Genomic DNA, 14,654 nt, shown 5'->3' on the forward strand with positions numbered 1-14,654 from the left:
TGACTGGAACGTCTTTATTTAACAAGTCCTGGCTCTCACTGAGGGGGACCAGAGGCTCCTCCCAGGAGGACTAGCTTGGCGGGGGAGGGGGTCCCTGCCCCCTGCTCATGGAGCCCCCGCCCCCAGGAGAAGGAGCCCTGCCTCTTCAGCGGGGGATGGTCTTTGCTCCTTTCTTGAGTCCCAGAAAGAGGCCAGCTCCTCCCCGCCGGGGGTGAGATAAAAGCCCCATTGGGATGGGCAAGTGCTGGTGACGGATGTTCGAGCTGGGGGGGGACGCCCAGGTGGGGGATGTGCCTCCGGTGGGGGATGGGTGCCCGCTGAGGTGGGGGTGGGCGCCCTGCTACCTGCTGGGCCCGGGGGCTCGGCTGGGGAGTGTCATCCACTGCTGGGTTGCTCTACATTATCGTTCTGCTCCTCCTCCTCCTCTTCAGGATCACGTAGGCCAGGACGGCCAGCGCCACCACACACAGCACCCCCAGGATGACTCCCAGCAGCACAGTTTTATTCGAGGCTTCAAAAAGACCCAGGGGTGTGAGGGGAGGCTCGTGCGGGCCCGCCCCTCCCCTCCCGCCCAGCGGGGGTCCCTGGCGCGCAGGCCGGGGCTCAGGGGCTCCAGACCCTTACCTGGCTTGCACTGCGCCGGCTCCCCCGACCACCTCCCGTCGGGCTGGCAGGTGCGCTGCTTGGAGCCGCTCAGCGTGAAGCCGGGCTCACAGCCGAACTCCACGGAGGCGCCCACCAGGTACCTGGTTCCAGTTTTCTTTCCATGCTCGGGGGGGGCCAGCCAGCCACAGGACACCTCTAGGAGACAGCCCAGGTTCGGGGGGTCAGAACGCCAGGTCCGGCACAGCCCGGCCTTGGGGCCCGCAGCCTCGAAGCTCATTTGAAGCCCGACTTGGACCGACTCCCCGATTCTGAGCGGAGCCCCGAGTTTTGGGTCAGGGGTCCCTGGGATGGGGGCGCCCACCCCGGGGCCCTCGGCCAGTCGGCCAGCTCACCGGGCTTCAGGTTCCACTGCCGCTGCCGGTGCTGCCTGTGGGCCGCCTTCGTGGCATTGCCAATGTCCAGCCTCCCGGTGATGAGGGCGTCAAACTGGCAGGGGAGGTCCTCTCCACACAGGGAGAGCACCTCGGGGGTCGGGGGCCCCGGGGCGAACGCGGGCAGGAAGTCGGGGTCGTGCTTGGGCTTCCGCAGGTAGTTGTCCACCAGAAACGAGGAATCGTAAGTGAACAGGGAGGACTCGTTCAAAATGGCCCCTGAGGAGACACACACAGCCCCAGGGCCGTCAGAACCGGGGGTCTCCCCGTCGGCCCTTCTCCCTGGGGAGCCCCCAGCGGCCCGGCCCGGCCCAACGCTGGCGGCGGATGCCCACTGAGGACCCCAGCAGACGGAAGGACTTCTGCAACCCAGGGGGGGCACCTGGGCAAGCCTGGCATGTACCCGCTACAGTCATACCCTACTCTCTGTGACCCTATTTGGGGATTCTCTTGGCAGAGATCCTGGACGGGGTGCCCATTTCCTGCTCCAGCTCATTTTACAGACGAGGAAACTGAGGCAAACAGGGTGAAGTGACCATTCCAGGGTCATACAGCTGCATGTGAACCCTGGTCCTCCTGACTCCAGGACCAGCGCTCTGGCTGGCATACAGCTGGCACATCTGCTGATACTGAGACTTCCAGTAAAAGGAAGGTGGGGGAGGGAGGTTTCTGCCCCCTGACTCCTCCTTTGGCAGCCCCGGTGCCCGCTGGTCTGGGTCAGAGCCAGGTGGGAGGAGGGCTGAACTGCCTCCTTGGGTCACAGCTGAGGTCAGCCCCAGGGGCCCCGACTCACTGATCTGCCAGCCGGGCTCCTGCTCCTCTGCCCTCCAGCCCAAGGGAGCGAGGAAGGATCTGCCCGCTGGGCAGGGAGGCCCCTCGGGGTGCAGCCCCAGGCCAGCTCCTGCCCAAGCGTCCCGGCCTGCTGGGCACCGACCCCGCCAGGGCTCGAGGGGGCCACTGCTCGAGCTCTCCTTGCCACCCCCGGCCCGTAAGCTGGCATGGAAGTGCTCTCTGGGCTGAGGGCGAATGCTCCTGCCCGCCTCTCTGGTCCCAAGCACAGAGCAGGCACCCAAGAAGCTCCTTCCTGAACTGAGGTTTGGGGGTTGGGCCTGGAGAAGAGAAGGCTCAGGGGTGCTACCCTGGGGGAAGGGAGGGCCCGAGGGGAACCCGAGCTGCCAGCCTGGCCCCGGCCCCTCAGGAGGCCCCCATGGGTCTTACTCACAGTCAGCGCCAAATTCGAGCAGCTCCCGGGGGGGGATGCTGGGGGGCAGGACCGTCCTGTTCCTCAGGGTGAAGTCATCGCTCGAGTTGTTGTTCAGGGTCCCCAGGAGGCCCCGAGTGTGGTTGAGGAACTTCTCGGGAAGGAGGACGCTCAGGCTCAGGAAGTGTTCGTGGGTCTGGATTTCCACGCCAGCCCCAGAGCTCAACATCACCGACACGTTCCGGTTCCCGGACACCGACAAGTACATGCCTAGGAAAGGCGGGCACTAAGGCTGGGCACCCTGGGGGGGGGCGGCCCTGCCCCCTCCATCTCCCCCGGTGCCCCTCCCAAGGGCACTGCATGGGATCAGGCTTCCTGACGCAGCTAAGGAGGGCCAAACCTCCCCCGGATTAGTGCCCGAGGTGCCACCTGGCCTGCACCTAAAGAACCAGAAGGGAGATTTTTCTGAGAAAAGAGCTGGGGCACAGGTGGCCCATTAGCTCCCAAGCAGATCCGGTCCTGGGCTGCCTTAGGAGGGGCGTCCATCCCAGTGTCCGGAGCAGGCCAAAGAGCCACCAGCTGAGGCACTGGGAGTGTCCAGCCTGGAGATGAGAAGGCTCAGGGAGGACGGGCCGGCCGTCCCGGTGTCTGCTCTGGAGGAGAGGTCAGCCTGACCCAGAAGGAGAAGGGGGAAGTGAAGGGGAAAGCCCAGAACTCTTGGAGCCAAGTCTAGAGCAGCCACGTGGAGAACTCCGGGGGGACCGGCGTATCAACCGAGCCTTTGTTCAGGCCGAAGCCGTGTTTGGCAAGGAGCGTTTCTGGGCGATGCTCGAGGCAGTTCCGGAGCCCGGAGTTACCTGAGCCCCGGGTCTCCCTCACCCGTCTGCCTCTTTCTGTACATGCTGCTCTCCCCCACAGACCCTGAGAGCTCGGGGAGGAACGTGTGGGCCAGGCTGCCGGGGGCTGGCGGTCCTATCGGACCAGTCACGCCTTCTCTGTCCTATGCCGGCGCCCGTAATGGGGTCGTTTCTTTGGCAAAGCTCGACTGCGTTTGTAACCATCAACCCTCATTGTCGCGAGTGGCAGGTTTGTCTAAATGAAACGCGTCGGAGGGGTCTCATGACCAGCTGGGGGGAGGGGGCACGGTGCTCATGACAAGGGATCCCTTGGACCCTGAGAGGATCGCAGTGAGGATCCAAGTGAGAACAGGGCAGCCAGTAAGAGTCCCCGGGCTTTTGCACCAGGTGTACACATGCCCCTGGGAGTAACCTGAGGGCCAGAAAATCCCCCCACCCCTGCGAGGTTTACATCAGGCCCCCGGGAGCTGGGGAGGAGGAGGAATACTGGTTGGATTGGAAGACCAGGGGGCTGGGGAGGAAGGCCCGGGGACCCAGACACCAGACCCGTCTGCTTAGGGGCAGTCGCTGAATGGGTGGACGGGCGGTTAGGAGCCTTGACCCGGCCTCAGCTCTCCCTGGGCTGCCTTGCTGTCCGGCGCCCAAATGCCGACCCCATCACTTCCCTGGCCAGGTGTCCGCAGTCCCGGTGAGCTCCCCATCCCCTCCCAGGGGCCCGGCGGGCCCTTCCCTGCCAGGAGCCTCACCTTTTAGGTCTAACCAGCTCTGCTCGGTGAAGTTCAGGAGCTCCTGGTTCAGCAGGACCTCGAGGGTCTTTCCGTTCGGCCCCCCGAGCCGGGCCTCGACCACATCAGAGACGTTCTCCTTCACCACCACCGCCAAGATGGCCGTCGCCGACGCCTGGGCCCCTGGAGGGAGGAGACCCAGCAGGCTGCTCAGCCCCCCGCCCTTCCCGGTTGGCCTTGCAGGCCTGAGCGTCCAGCCTTTATGGCCGACGAGCGCTTCCTCCCTGCGACTGCCCCGAGCTCTCCACTGCGTCCCGATGGGGTCCCGTGCTCCCCACCTGCCCGTCCCCTTGGGAGCTCTGCCCCTCAGTCCTGGCTCTCAGCCTCCCCTGAGTGTCTCAACCAAGAGGGAATGGAATTCTGGGTCAGGAGGAGCTGCCGTCTGCCAGCTGGGCCACTAGCTGCCCAGTGCCCGAGGAGAGGCCGCGCGCCAGCGGGCACCCTGGAGCCCACTCACCGCCGGCCATGGAGGGCCGCTGGGTCCTGGCCTGCACCATCAGCTCTGTGAGCTCGGACTGCACCATCACGTACTCTCCCCGGCCGTTGAACGTAAAGCGGACGCCATCGAACGTCAGGAAGTGGGGGTCCCCGAAGGCTGAGGCTGGGACCCAGAACAGCCCGGGTCAGGGATGGGGGCCGCAGATGCCCTGCCCCCCGACCACCGAAGGGCCGTGGGCCAGGGAACCTCCGGGCAGAGCCCTTGCCGGGACCCTGGCAGGTCCCCTGGATGCCGGCCCCCCGGCGCCCAGTCAGGGCCCACCTCCCCACTTCATTTTCCTAGAACGGAGCCTTAACCACCCTGGGGAAGGGGGCCCCGGCACTCCCTCACCCAGGTGGGGGGGGCGGTACGTCCGGCAGTCGCTCGAGGGCCGCAATTCCAAGTAGAAGTTGCAGTTCTTGGACCAGAGGCAGCAGTAGTAGAAGGAGATGACGTCGTACACCCAGTGGGAGAGGCCGGGCACGCGAGGGGGCCTCCCATAGGGGTAGGAGCCCCAGTCGTGCCCGCGGTCTGGGGTGCTCCCGCTCGACGTGTCCTCGGTCAGCACCTGGGTGCCCGTCGCCGTGTAGCAGCATTGCTGGCCCGCCGCGTACTGGGGGCTGGGGGGGGGGGGGACAAGAGCACCCATCAGCCCGGCCCCCCGCCCAAAAATAAGCAGCCTGGGGCAGACCAGACGGGGTGGGCCGGGGGGACGAGCTCCAGGCGCGATGGGGAAGCTGAGCCCCAGGGAGGTCCCCGGGCCGGGCTCCGGAGCAGGGCCGGCTTTGCGGGGAACACTCAGGGGCCTGGCTCCCCCCCCCTTCCTTTGGGGCTTGGACTCTCCCGGAATCTGGCCAGGGCCCGGAGATTGGGACGGCCCCTTACCTCCCCTGGATGCTCCGCACACAGTGCACGGCCTCCGGGTGGTACGTGCACACGCTGCCCCTCTCGATGTCACAGCCGTAATCGGTCTGGGGGAGAGCCAGACGTCAGCGAGCTGCCCCCCCCCCCAGATCGCCCTCCTGCCCCTGCCAGGAGGAAGGGCTGCAGAGCCCGGGGGCCCAGCCTCCTCTGGGGGTCGGTGAGAACAGAGAGGGCCCTTCCCAGCCACTGCTTGGATGGCCAACCCAGTGCCCGTGGCCCTCGGCCTCCGCCTTGCCTGAACTTCCTGGGGCTGGGGTCTCCTCCCTCCTCCTTCCTCTCTCCCCCCTCCCCCTCCCATCAGCACTCACAAAGAACCGGCCGGTGTCGGCCCGAGCCTGGGCCAGAGTACAGGGGCAGTCCTGGATCTCCTCCAGGAAATTGGGCAGCGTGTCCTCCAGCTGAACCCAGCTCTTGCACTTGGCGGTGGCCCAGGCGGCAGAGTCCCGGCGGAAGTCCTCCCCCAGGTGCCAGGCCAGGGCGTGATCACTGCTCCAGATGGCAGGGACGTCCCTGGGGGAGAGGCGGCGAATATAGGGTTAGTCCGGGCCCTGCCTCCACCCGTGGGCCTCGCCCGGGCCCAGAGAGCCTTGGCTGCCTCCAAGCAGTTACAGCTCAACAGGCGCTGCCAGTGTGCCAGCTGGGCCCCCTGCAGCGCCAGATAGAGAGGAAAGGGGACGGCATCGTGGGCACGGGAGGGGGGGAGACGGGGAGACTCAGCGGCACAAGAATGCTGCCCATTGGAGGGTCTGCTCCAGTGGGGGCACACGAGAGGACCTTCCCCCAGAGCGTTCATCCACCAGTCCCCCCCGATGGGCCCCCCAGTGCAACCATCCATGGGCATCCCGACAGACCCTCCTATTAGGCCCCCCAAGTGTCCATCCGTGGGCACCCCTGAAGCCCTCTCATCTCAGCCCACATCCTCCCGTGAGCACCCAGTCTCTGGGGTGAGCCGAGCCCCCTCGACTCCCCTCGCCCGGCTCTCCATGAGAGCCTCTGTACAGTTTCCCTCCCGGCTTCCTCCTGAGACTGTGCTCCAGGGACCTGCGTCAGGGCCACGAGCTCCCCTGCCCGCCCTCCCCAGGCGCTGGGCCGGGCACAGGTACCCAGACAGTCCCTGCCCTCAGAGTTCACCTCTCTGCCCCCCCTCACCTCTCTCCGTCCTGGCGCTCGCTCCCGGAGATGCGCAGGGCACCCACTTCCCAAGCCTGGTACTGGGGTTGGGCTGGCACTGGGGTGAAGGTGAACTTGTGTCCATTGGAGAAGTTCCTGGCCAGGGTGTAGAGGTACGACCACTCGGCCCTCCATTCATCAGAGTAGGGCTTGCCTGAAAGGGGACAAACGTGTCAGCCCCAAGCCTGGCTCCCATCGCTCCCCACTCCCCAAACCTCAAAGGCCATTCAGCCTCAGGCCCCCTGTAAAATGGGCCAATTAGCCTTGATGACCCGAGGCCCCCTCTCCCAGCAGGCACATAGGCTGACCCGCCGGAGCCTTACCTGTCTCTCGGTAGCCCCACAGCTCGATATTGACCCTGGGCTCAGGCAGCAGGGAGCTGTTCCAGGAGAGGGTGAGGTCCCCAGCGACCCCGGGGGTCCCATAATACTGCCACTTGGTGTCATTGACCAGCTCACTCTTGTCCGAATCTGACACTTTGCCGTGATGGACTGGAAGAAGTGGCGGCCAGTGAGTAAGGAATGAAGCTGGAGAAAAGGGTCTCCTAGGCAGTCAGCCTGGGCCCAGCAGAGGGCTCGGTGACCCAGGGCCAAATGTGTGGAGGCAGGAGGTCCAAGGAATGGACTTATCTCTGCATCCCCACTACTGAGCCACAGTGCCCCCCCCCCCCCCGGGGCATGTGACAGACATCTACATCCTTGGAAGTCAATTACTGAGCGATGAGGTAAGTAAGGGTTTGAAAACCATATTTTGTACTTAATCCTGGAGACAAAATGTAACTGCTGGAGTTAACTGGGAATTAGAAAGAAACTTGAGGAAAACAGGCTCCACCCCCAGCAGCTATTAAAATAGTTCAGATATGAGGGGATGAGAGGAAGAGTGAATGGGGAGGTGGTACTGGAAGGATATGCAGAGGAGAAATGGACCAGAGGTGGGGGAGAGGTGAAATGGACCAGAGGTGGGGGAGAGGAGAAATGGACCAGAGGTGGGGAGAGGTGAAATGGACCAGAGGTGGGGAGAGGAGAAATGGACCAGAGGTGGGGAGAGGTGAAATGGACCAGAGGTGGGGAGAGGAGAAATGGACCAGAGGTGGGGAGAGGTGAAATGGACCAGAGGTGGGGAGAGGAGAAATGGACCAGAGGTGGGGAGAGGTGAAATGGACCAGAGGTGGGGAGAGGAGAAATGGACCAGAGGTGGGGAGAGGTGAAATGGACCAGAGGTGGGGAGAGGTGAAATGGACCAGAGGTGGGGAGAGGAGAAATGGACCAGAGGTGGGGAGAGGTGAAAAGGACCAGAGGTGGGGGAGAGGTGAAATGGACCAGAGGTGGGGGAGAGGTGAAATGGACCAGAGGTGGGGGAGAGGAGAAATGGACCAGAGGCGGTATGGAGGGGAAATGGACCAGAGGTGGGGGAGAGGTGAAATGGACCAGAGGTGGGGGAGAGGTGAAATGGACCAGAGGTGGGGGAGAGGAGAAATGGACCAGAGGTGGGGGAGAGGTGAAATGGACCAGAGGTGGGGGAGAGGAGAAATGGACCAGAGGTGGGGGAGAGGTGAAATGGACCAGAGGTGGGGGAGAGGAGAAATGGACCAGAGGTGGGGGAGAGGAGAAATGGACCAGAGGTGGGGGAGAGGAGAAATGGACCAGAGGTGGGGGAGAGGAGAAATGGACCAGAGGTGGGGGAGAGGAGAAATGGACCAGAGGTGGGGGAGAGGAGAAATGGACCAGAGGTGGGGGAGAGGAGAAATGGACCAGAGGTGGGGGAGAGGAGAAATGGACCAGAGGTGGGGGAGAGGAGAAATGGACCAGAGGTGGGGAGAGGTGAAATGGACCAGAGGTGGGGGAGAGGTGAAATGGACCAGAGGTGGGGGAGAGGTGAAATGGACCAGAGGTGGGGGAGAGGAGAAATGGACCAGAGGTGGGGGAGAGGTGAAATGGACCAGAGGTGGGGAGAGGTGCAATGGACCAGAGATGCTGCAGAGGTGCAATGGACCAACCTTGGCAACCGTTTGGATGTAGGAGATGTTGGAGAGGGAGGGACCAAGGAGGAACCAAGTTTTCCAAGGTGCAACACAGGGAAGTTGTCCTCAGTAGGAACAAGAAGGGAAAACTTGGGGGAAGAAAATCGGTTCAGTTTGGGAATCAATGAGATTGAGGCAGCTTGTGATAGGGAATGGAAGTCCCGTGCAGAGGATGACCCTGGACACTTGTGAGAAACAATCATTCAATTCAGTGGATCTGCTGAAGTCAGAAGAGATCTGGAGTCTGTGATGGGTTTTACCTAAGGCTTTTCCACCTATCACATGGGACAGAATGGGGAACCAGGAAGTGAAAGGGTTGTTGGGAGAAGGATGTTTGCTTTAGACCAAAGGCCACCTCATCTGGCCAAATAAGATAGCTAGAGGAAAGATCTGCACTTCTTTTGGGGAAACCACGGCTAGAGACGCAGAAGTCCAGCAAGTGAAGAGGATCATAGACTTAAATCAGAAAAGGATTTGAGCTCATCCAGCCTATGATCCTATTTTGCAGAAAAGGAAACTGAGGTAGGGCCAAATGCTTGCAAAGAAGAGCAGAAGCTGAGTCAGACCCTCTTTTCTGCCCTATGCAGTTCCCACCAGCTCTGGCTCCATTATGGGAAGACTGATGGTGCCAGGAAAAAGTGAGGAAGAGGTTTTAGAGAAAGGGGGTTAAGTCCAAAAGAACCAGTGAGCAACTGGGCTGGGACTCAGACCTCCATCCCAGGTAGGACCCTTCTTACTGAGCTGTGTATCATCAGCCGGGCCCCTCTCCCTCTCCGAGGAGCCTGGCTCTGAGTCTCCGGGGCCCGGGAGCAAGGGAGGAATGCCCTTTGGCCTGACTCAGTGAAGTGGGCAGAGCTCAGTCTGGGAATCGGGAATCCCCAAAGCTCATCCCAGGCCCTGCCTGGACCTCAGTATGCCGCTCTGTGAGGTGGGCAGGAGGTCGTCTGCATACCCAGCCATCCTCCCTCCCTCTCAAGAACACCAGCAGGCTCTTTTAGGGAGGTGGGGGAGGGGAAATGCCCAGGGAAGGTACTTGTGAGTTCCATGGGGGGGGAGGGGAGGAGGGATTACCTGCCAGCCAGGTCCCGGAGCTAGGAAACGTTTTCCCTCCGTCCAGGGACACACTGAAGGGAATCCGCCCGCTTTCGTACAGGAGGGGCGACACACAGTGGATCCTGCCCTTGTCATCTACGTAGCCCCGAGTTTGGATCGTTTCTCGAAATCTGACCGCCCAAGGAAGGAGAACTCATAAAGAAAGCGGCCCGAGAAAAAGCCTCGCCTGCCGGGGCCTCGCCTGCCAGGGCCTCGCCTGCCAGGGCCTCGCCTGCCGGGGCCTCGCCTGCCGGGGGCCTCGCCTGCCGGGGCCTCGCCTGCCGGGGCCTCGCCTGCCGGGGCCTCACCTGCCGGGGCCTCACCTGCCGGGGCATCCCTGCTTGGATCCCTTGTGCCTTGGGCCCAACTTGTGGCTGGCACACAGCAGGGACTTAAATGCTCCGTGATTTGCCTTGGCTCGACCTGCCCCTTGTTTGGGGAGAAGGCCCCTCCTCCCTCCCATGGGAGCTCTCATTGGCCCAGAACAGTCTCAAACAGTCTCAGAACAGGCTCTGGATTGTCTTGGGCAAAAAGATTCAGGGCAGCTGAGGGAGGTCTGTGAGAAGAAGGGTCTATCCCTGCCCTCCCCCCCTCGCCTGCTATGGCTCCCTAGTTTCCTCTTGCCTGTACAGGATGAGGCGGAGTATCTGTCTTTTGCCCCTCGAGGCCGGCACCTGCGGGCCTGCCCCGGAGGCCTTGCTCTCCCCGCCAGGAAGCACTCACCTGCAGACCACGGAGGTCACCGAGGCCGGGGGCACCCACGGCTCTCCCAGCAGCACGAAGTCTTTGCCGCCCAACACGGTGCCCGAATAGGGGCTGATCTCCAGGCAGAAGTGCTTGTAGTCGGGACAGCAGGTGCTCAGGGACGGGCAGGTGGCGTGACAGGAGCAGTTTTCTCTGACATCCCCACAGTGCCCAGCGCACGACTCCAGGGGCTCTGAGGAGAGAGAGAGACCCCAAGGAGCGCAGGCCCCAGGGCAGGCCAGACCAGGGAGCCCAGCTCAGCCTGCCGGGGGCGATGGGGGGCGATGGGCCCAGGTCCTCAGGGGCAGTCAAGCCCAGGAAGCCCTGAGGAGCTCCAGGCCCAGGGAGCTGCCAAGGCAAAGTCATGGAATGGTCCCAACGAGCGCTGGAGGACGGGGCTCGTGGCCTGTCCGGGCTCCCCATCCGCAGGGAAGGCGGGCACCTCGGCCAGCGCCGCTGCCTGGCATTCGGCCCCAGCTGCGGGGCCCCCAGTGCCACTCACACTGCCCCCCAAGCCCTGCCGGGCCCTTCCCCGGCGCCCTTCGGGATTCCGGCCATTCGGGCGGAGGGGATGCAGGAGAACTGGTCTTTCTCCTCCCGGAGGATCGCCGGGAGCGGGCTGGGCGGGGACTGCAGGGAGCGGCAGCGGTTGGCAGTGCTCCTCCCCGCTGCAGGGAGCCCCGGCGGGAAGCCCCCCGCCCCCGGAGCAGGGCCGCTTCCCGGGGGCGCAGGGGGCGAGCGTCTCTCCCGCCTCGGCCCCCCCAGTCCAGGCAGCGGTCCCAGAGTGGCAGCCAGCCCCGGCGGCCCCGGGGAAGGGACCGAACCGGTCCGCCTCCTGGAAGCCGCGCACGAACCTCCAGAACGAAAGCTCGTCCGGGCCTCGGGGGAGCTCCGGGAGCGCCCGCGCAGCCCCCAAAGCCCCGGGGGTTCGAGGCCGAGCGCTGCTTCCCCCTCCCCCCGAGGGCGCTGGGGCCGGCGCGCAGCCTGCTCCCCCCTCCCCGGCCCCTTCCCCGGCTCCCCCCGGCCCCCGCCGCGCCTCCGGTACCTGCGGGCAGCCAGAGAGCCCCGCTGGCTAGCAGCGCCAACCACCAAAGGCCCATGGCTGGCTAGCCTCAGTGTTCCCGCCCCAAGCAATGGGCCGGCGGACCGCTGGAGGAAAGGAGAAACCAGGAGACCGCGAGCCTCTCCCGGGCCGGAGGAAGGGCTCTTAAAAGCCTGGCCCCGGGCCCGGCCCAACGCGGAGCACCGCCCCTCCTCCCGCAGCCCCTCCCCTCCCAAAGTCCGGACTGCGAGCTCGGGCCCCAAGCTCCGCCCCGGGGCCCCATCCCCCCGTCGGTGGCCCTGGGTGGCGGGAGGTGTGGAGGGGGAGGGGGCGGGCCGCGGCCCCTCTCGGGTCTCGGGACCCGGGGAGGTCTGGGCTGCTAGAAGGGAGGGGGAGGGAAGGCCCACCCCTCCCCCCCCCGGAGCGATGGGAGGACCACCCCTTCCCCCCTCCCCAGCGATGCCCCCGTCCCGGCTATCCCGGGGCCGGACGCGCTGAGAGGAGGGCCGCTTGCAGGTGGCTCTTCGGTCATCCATGCCTCGAGGGCTTGGGGAACACCTGGGTCGGGGAGAGGGGCGAAAAAGGCCCGGAGGGGGCAGGGCGTCAGCTGTGGGCTGGGCGGGGCTGCCCCGAGCCGGGGCTGCGGGGGGGGGGGAGGGGGGAGGCTTGCTCCCCTCGGGAGCTGCCAAAAAGACCCCCGGGCAATGGGCGGGGCCTGAGGTCCCCGGGGGGAGCGCGCCGCATCCCAGCCGCGGTCCCGAGCCTCGCGCCCCAGGGACGCTCCGCGGTCAGAACCGGGCCGCCCGGAGCCGGTTCCCGGGGGGACAGTCCGTCCCGGACCGAGAGACCGTGCGGCTGGGCGGGGGAGCGCCCGGGACAGTCAGCACGCGCCCCAGCGCAGCGAGCCGAGGCCCTCGCGCGCGGGAGGAAACTGAGGCAAACGGCGGCCGGATTCGCCCTCGGGGCTGCGGGTTCCGCCGTGCGCTCCCCGCGCCTCGTTTCCCGCTCGGGAAAACGGGGCGTGTGCGCCACGCCGGAGCCGCCCCTCCCCCCCCCGCGGGGCTCTGGGCGTCCCGTGCCCTTTACACCTGAATGCGCCCCGAGGTCCGCCGCCCGGCCTCCGGTTCCTCCCCGGGAGAGAACAATAACTGTCCTTCCGGCCGCGAGGATCCGATAAGGAGCCTCCGACTCCGGGACAATAGTGGGTGGGGGGACACCCGGAGCAAGTGCTCGCCCGTCCCGCCGGGACCCCCGGAGGAGAGCTGCTCCCAGATGGGGGGGAGGGGCGCCGGGAGAATGGGGGAGGGAGGGGGGAGGACAAGAGCAGGTGGGGGAGGACGGGTGGGGGAGGGGGGGCTAGGACAGGTGGGGGGGGGGGCTTCCCGCCGAAGCCGGACTGAGGTTCGCCCTAAAGGGAAGGACGGTGTCGGAGGCCGAGAAGGGAAGGCGAGGGCAAGCTGAAATCCCGGCCCGCATCGGGCTGCCGCGGGAGACCGGGAAGGGGCAGTGGGGAGCAGGAACCTGGGGGGGGCGCGGCCCCCTACTCTGGGCTCGCTGCAGGGGTCAGTCCTGAGCCTGGGGTTTTCTGGCGGAGTTAGGGCAGAGCGGGAGTGACTGGGCCGCCGGGGAGCCCGCCGGGAAGCTCTGTTTGAATTTAGGACGAGCTGACTCCAGGCCCAGGGAGCTGCCACTGGGCCGCCTAGCGAAGCGCCTGCCGCCGGCTCCCGAGAGCAATTAGGCCGGCCCGGGGGGCTGGCGATCCCGCAGTGGGCTCCGTCCGAGCGAAGGGGCAGGCCTTGGGAGACACTTGGGGCGGAGGCCTTAGCCTCCTTAGCCTCGGAAACGCCCCAGGAGCCCGGGACAAGATCAGACTTGGGCTTTTAGGAAGATCCCTGATGAGAAAGGGTGGAGAAAGGGGCCGCGAAGCAGGGGGACGCTCTGGCCGTAGTCCCTGGCAAGATAAGCTGCAAGAAACATCACCCATCACGTCTCCGGGGGAGCCCGCTCGCGAGGCGGAGGGGAGAGGAGTGCGGCCTCTCACCGGGGTGGAAAAGCGCGCTTGCAGCTTCACCTCCCCCAAGTACGATCTTGGCGAGGGGCCCTTCCCTTCCTGGCCGGCAGAGGAGGAAGCGGAAGCGGCCTCAGACCGTATATTCCTGGGCGCCAAGATCCCAGTGACCAGGAAATGAAAAGACTGGCTCCTTGGAAGGAAAGCCCTGGCAAACCCCGTCAGCAGGCTAAAAAGCAGAGACGTCACCCTGCCCCAAAGCTCCCCGGCGTCCAAGCTCTGCGTTTTCCAGCAGCCAAGGACGGCCGTGAGAGCCGGGCCTAAGGAGAGCGGAGCCCCGCGGAGCTGGCCCCTTCTCCCCTGCGGAGGAGACTTGTGAGGGTTTCCCGGGCAGTAAGACCTCCAACCAGGCAGCACTGATTCCTTAGCCCTTCACTGGGAGCGTCAATATGACGTTCAATGCTTGGGCATTTCATAACTCCTCCTGAACGAGGTGAAGGACTTTGAGGATCGAGTCAAGGGCATAATGAGACCCCTTCCTACTGCGGACAATCTCCTCCCCATTTCAGTCACCTGTGGGCAACTCCGGACTTATTGGTCAAGTTCAATTTCGGGGGTAGATCTCCCGTTTAGAATGAAAGACCCTCAGCCAATGAGGATGAGGGCCTGTGGAGGGAGGGGGTGTTTGCCTTAAGGATTAAAAGTGTTAACCCTGTCCCAGAAGGGGCTTCCTCCCTTAGATAGTCTGCTCCACAGGTGGGACCCCCTTCCCCTTCTCCGGAGATTGTACAATAAACTTTGCTTGACTCTAGAGAGCTCTCCAGCTTTTTTATTAAATGCTGACCTTCACCATTTCTGAACCACACATCCCCACTAGAGAAAGGGCCGCCACCAACATTTGTGCACATGGGCGTCCTTTTCCCTTTTTTATGATCTCACTGGGACATAGAACTATCCCCGGATCAAAGGGTATGCGAGTTTTACAGCCCTTTGGGCACAGGTCCAAATTGCTCTCCAGAATGGTTGGATTGCAAATACTTTTTAAAAAGGTAATTGAACTATGGGTTGATTATTAATAGGGAAACACAGCAGTGGGGGCTTGTGAGCCACAGAACAGGAGAGTGATCAGGTGTCCTCCGGGAACCAGACCCAACTATGGGACGCCCCGAAAAGGTCTGGAAACCAAAGGAGAGGGAGACAGCAGAGGATGAGATGGCCAGGGTGGGTCATGGAAACAAGGAGCATGAGATAGACTGCAGAGATAGAGGAGGGTAGAAGGGGCTGGCTCGCGGGGCT

The 14,654-nt window shown here is 64.3% G+C and overlaps 1 protein-coding gene across 1 annotated transcript; it reads right to left on the bottom strand.

The window, feature by feature from the left end:
* Positions 1–11,516, bottom strand: SUSD2 (sushi domain containing 2). Its single transcript, XM_074290706.1, has 14 exons — positions 11,354–11,516; positions 10,288–10,501; positions 9,544–9,695; positions 6,776–6,943; positions 6,432–6,606; positions 5,591–5,792; positions 5,244–5,329; positions 4,710–4,978; positions 4,338–4,481; positions 3,842–4,003; positions 2,260–2,508; positions 999–1,256; positions 625–801; positions 1–511 (listed from the first exon to the last, which is right to left on the bottom strand). Exons 1-14 carry the CDS (start codon positions 11,406–11,408, stop codon positions 396–398), a joined length of 2,427 nt encoding a protein of 808 aa, XP_074146807.1. The 5' UTR covers positions 11,409–11,516; the 3' UTR covers positions 1–395.
* Positions 11,517–14,654: the final 3,138 nt, after the last annotated feature.

This window comes from Sminthopsis crassicaudata, chromosome 1 (assembly GCF_048593235.1).
Source record: "Sminthopsis crassicaudata isolate SCR6 chromosome 1, ASM4859323v1, whole genome shotgun sequence".
Classification (NCBI taxonomy): Eukaryota; Metazoa; Chordata; class Mammalia; order Dasyuromorphia; family Dasyuridae; genus Sminthopsis; species Sminthopsis crassicaudata.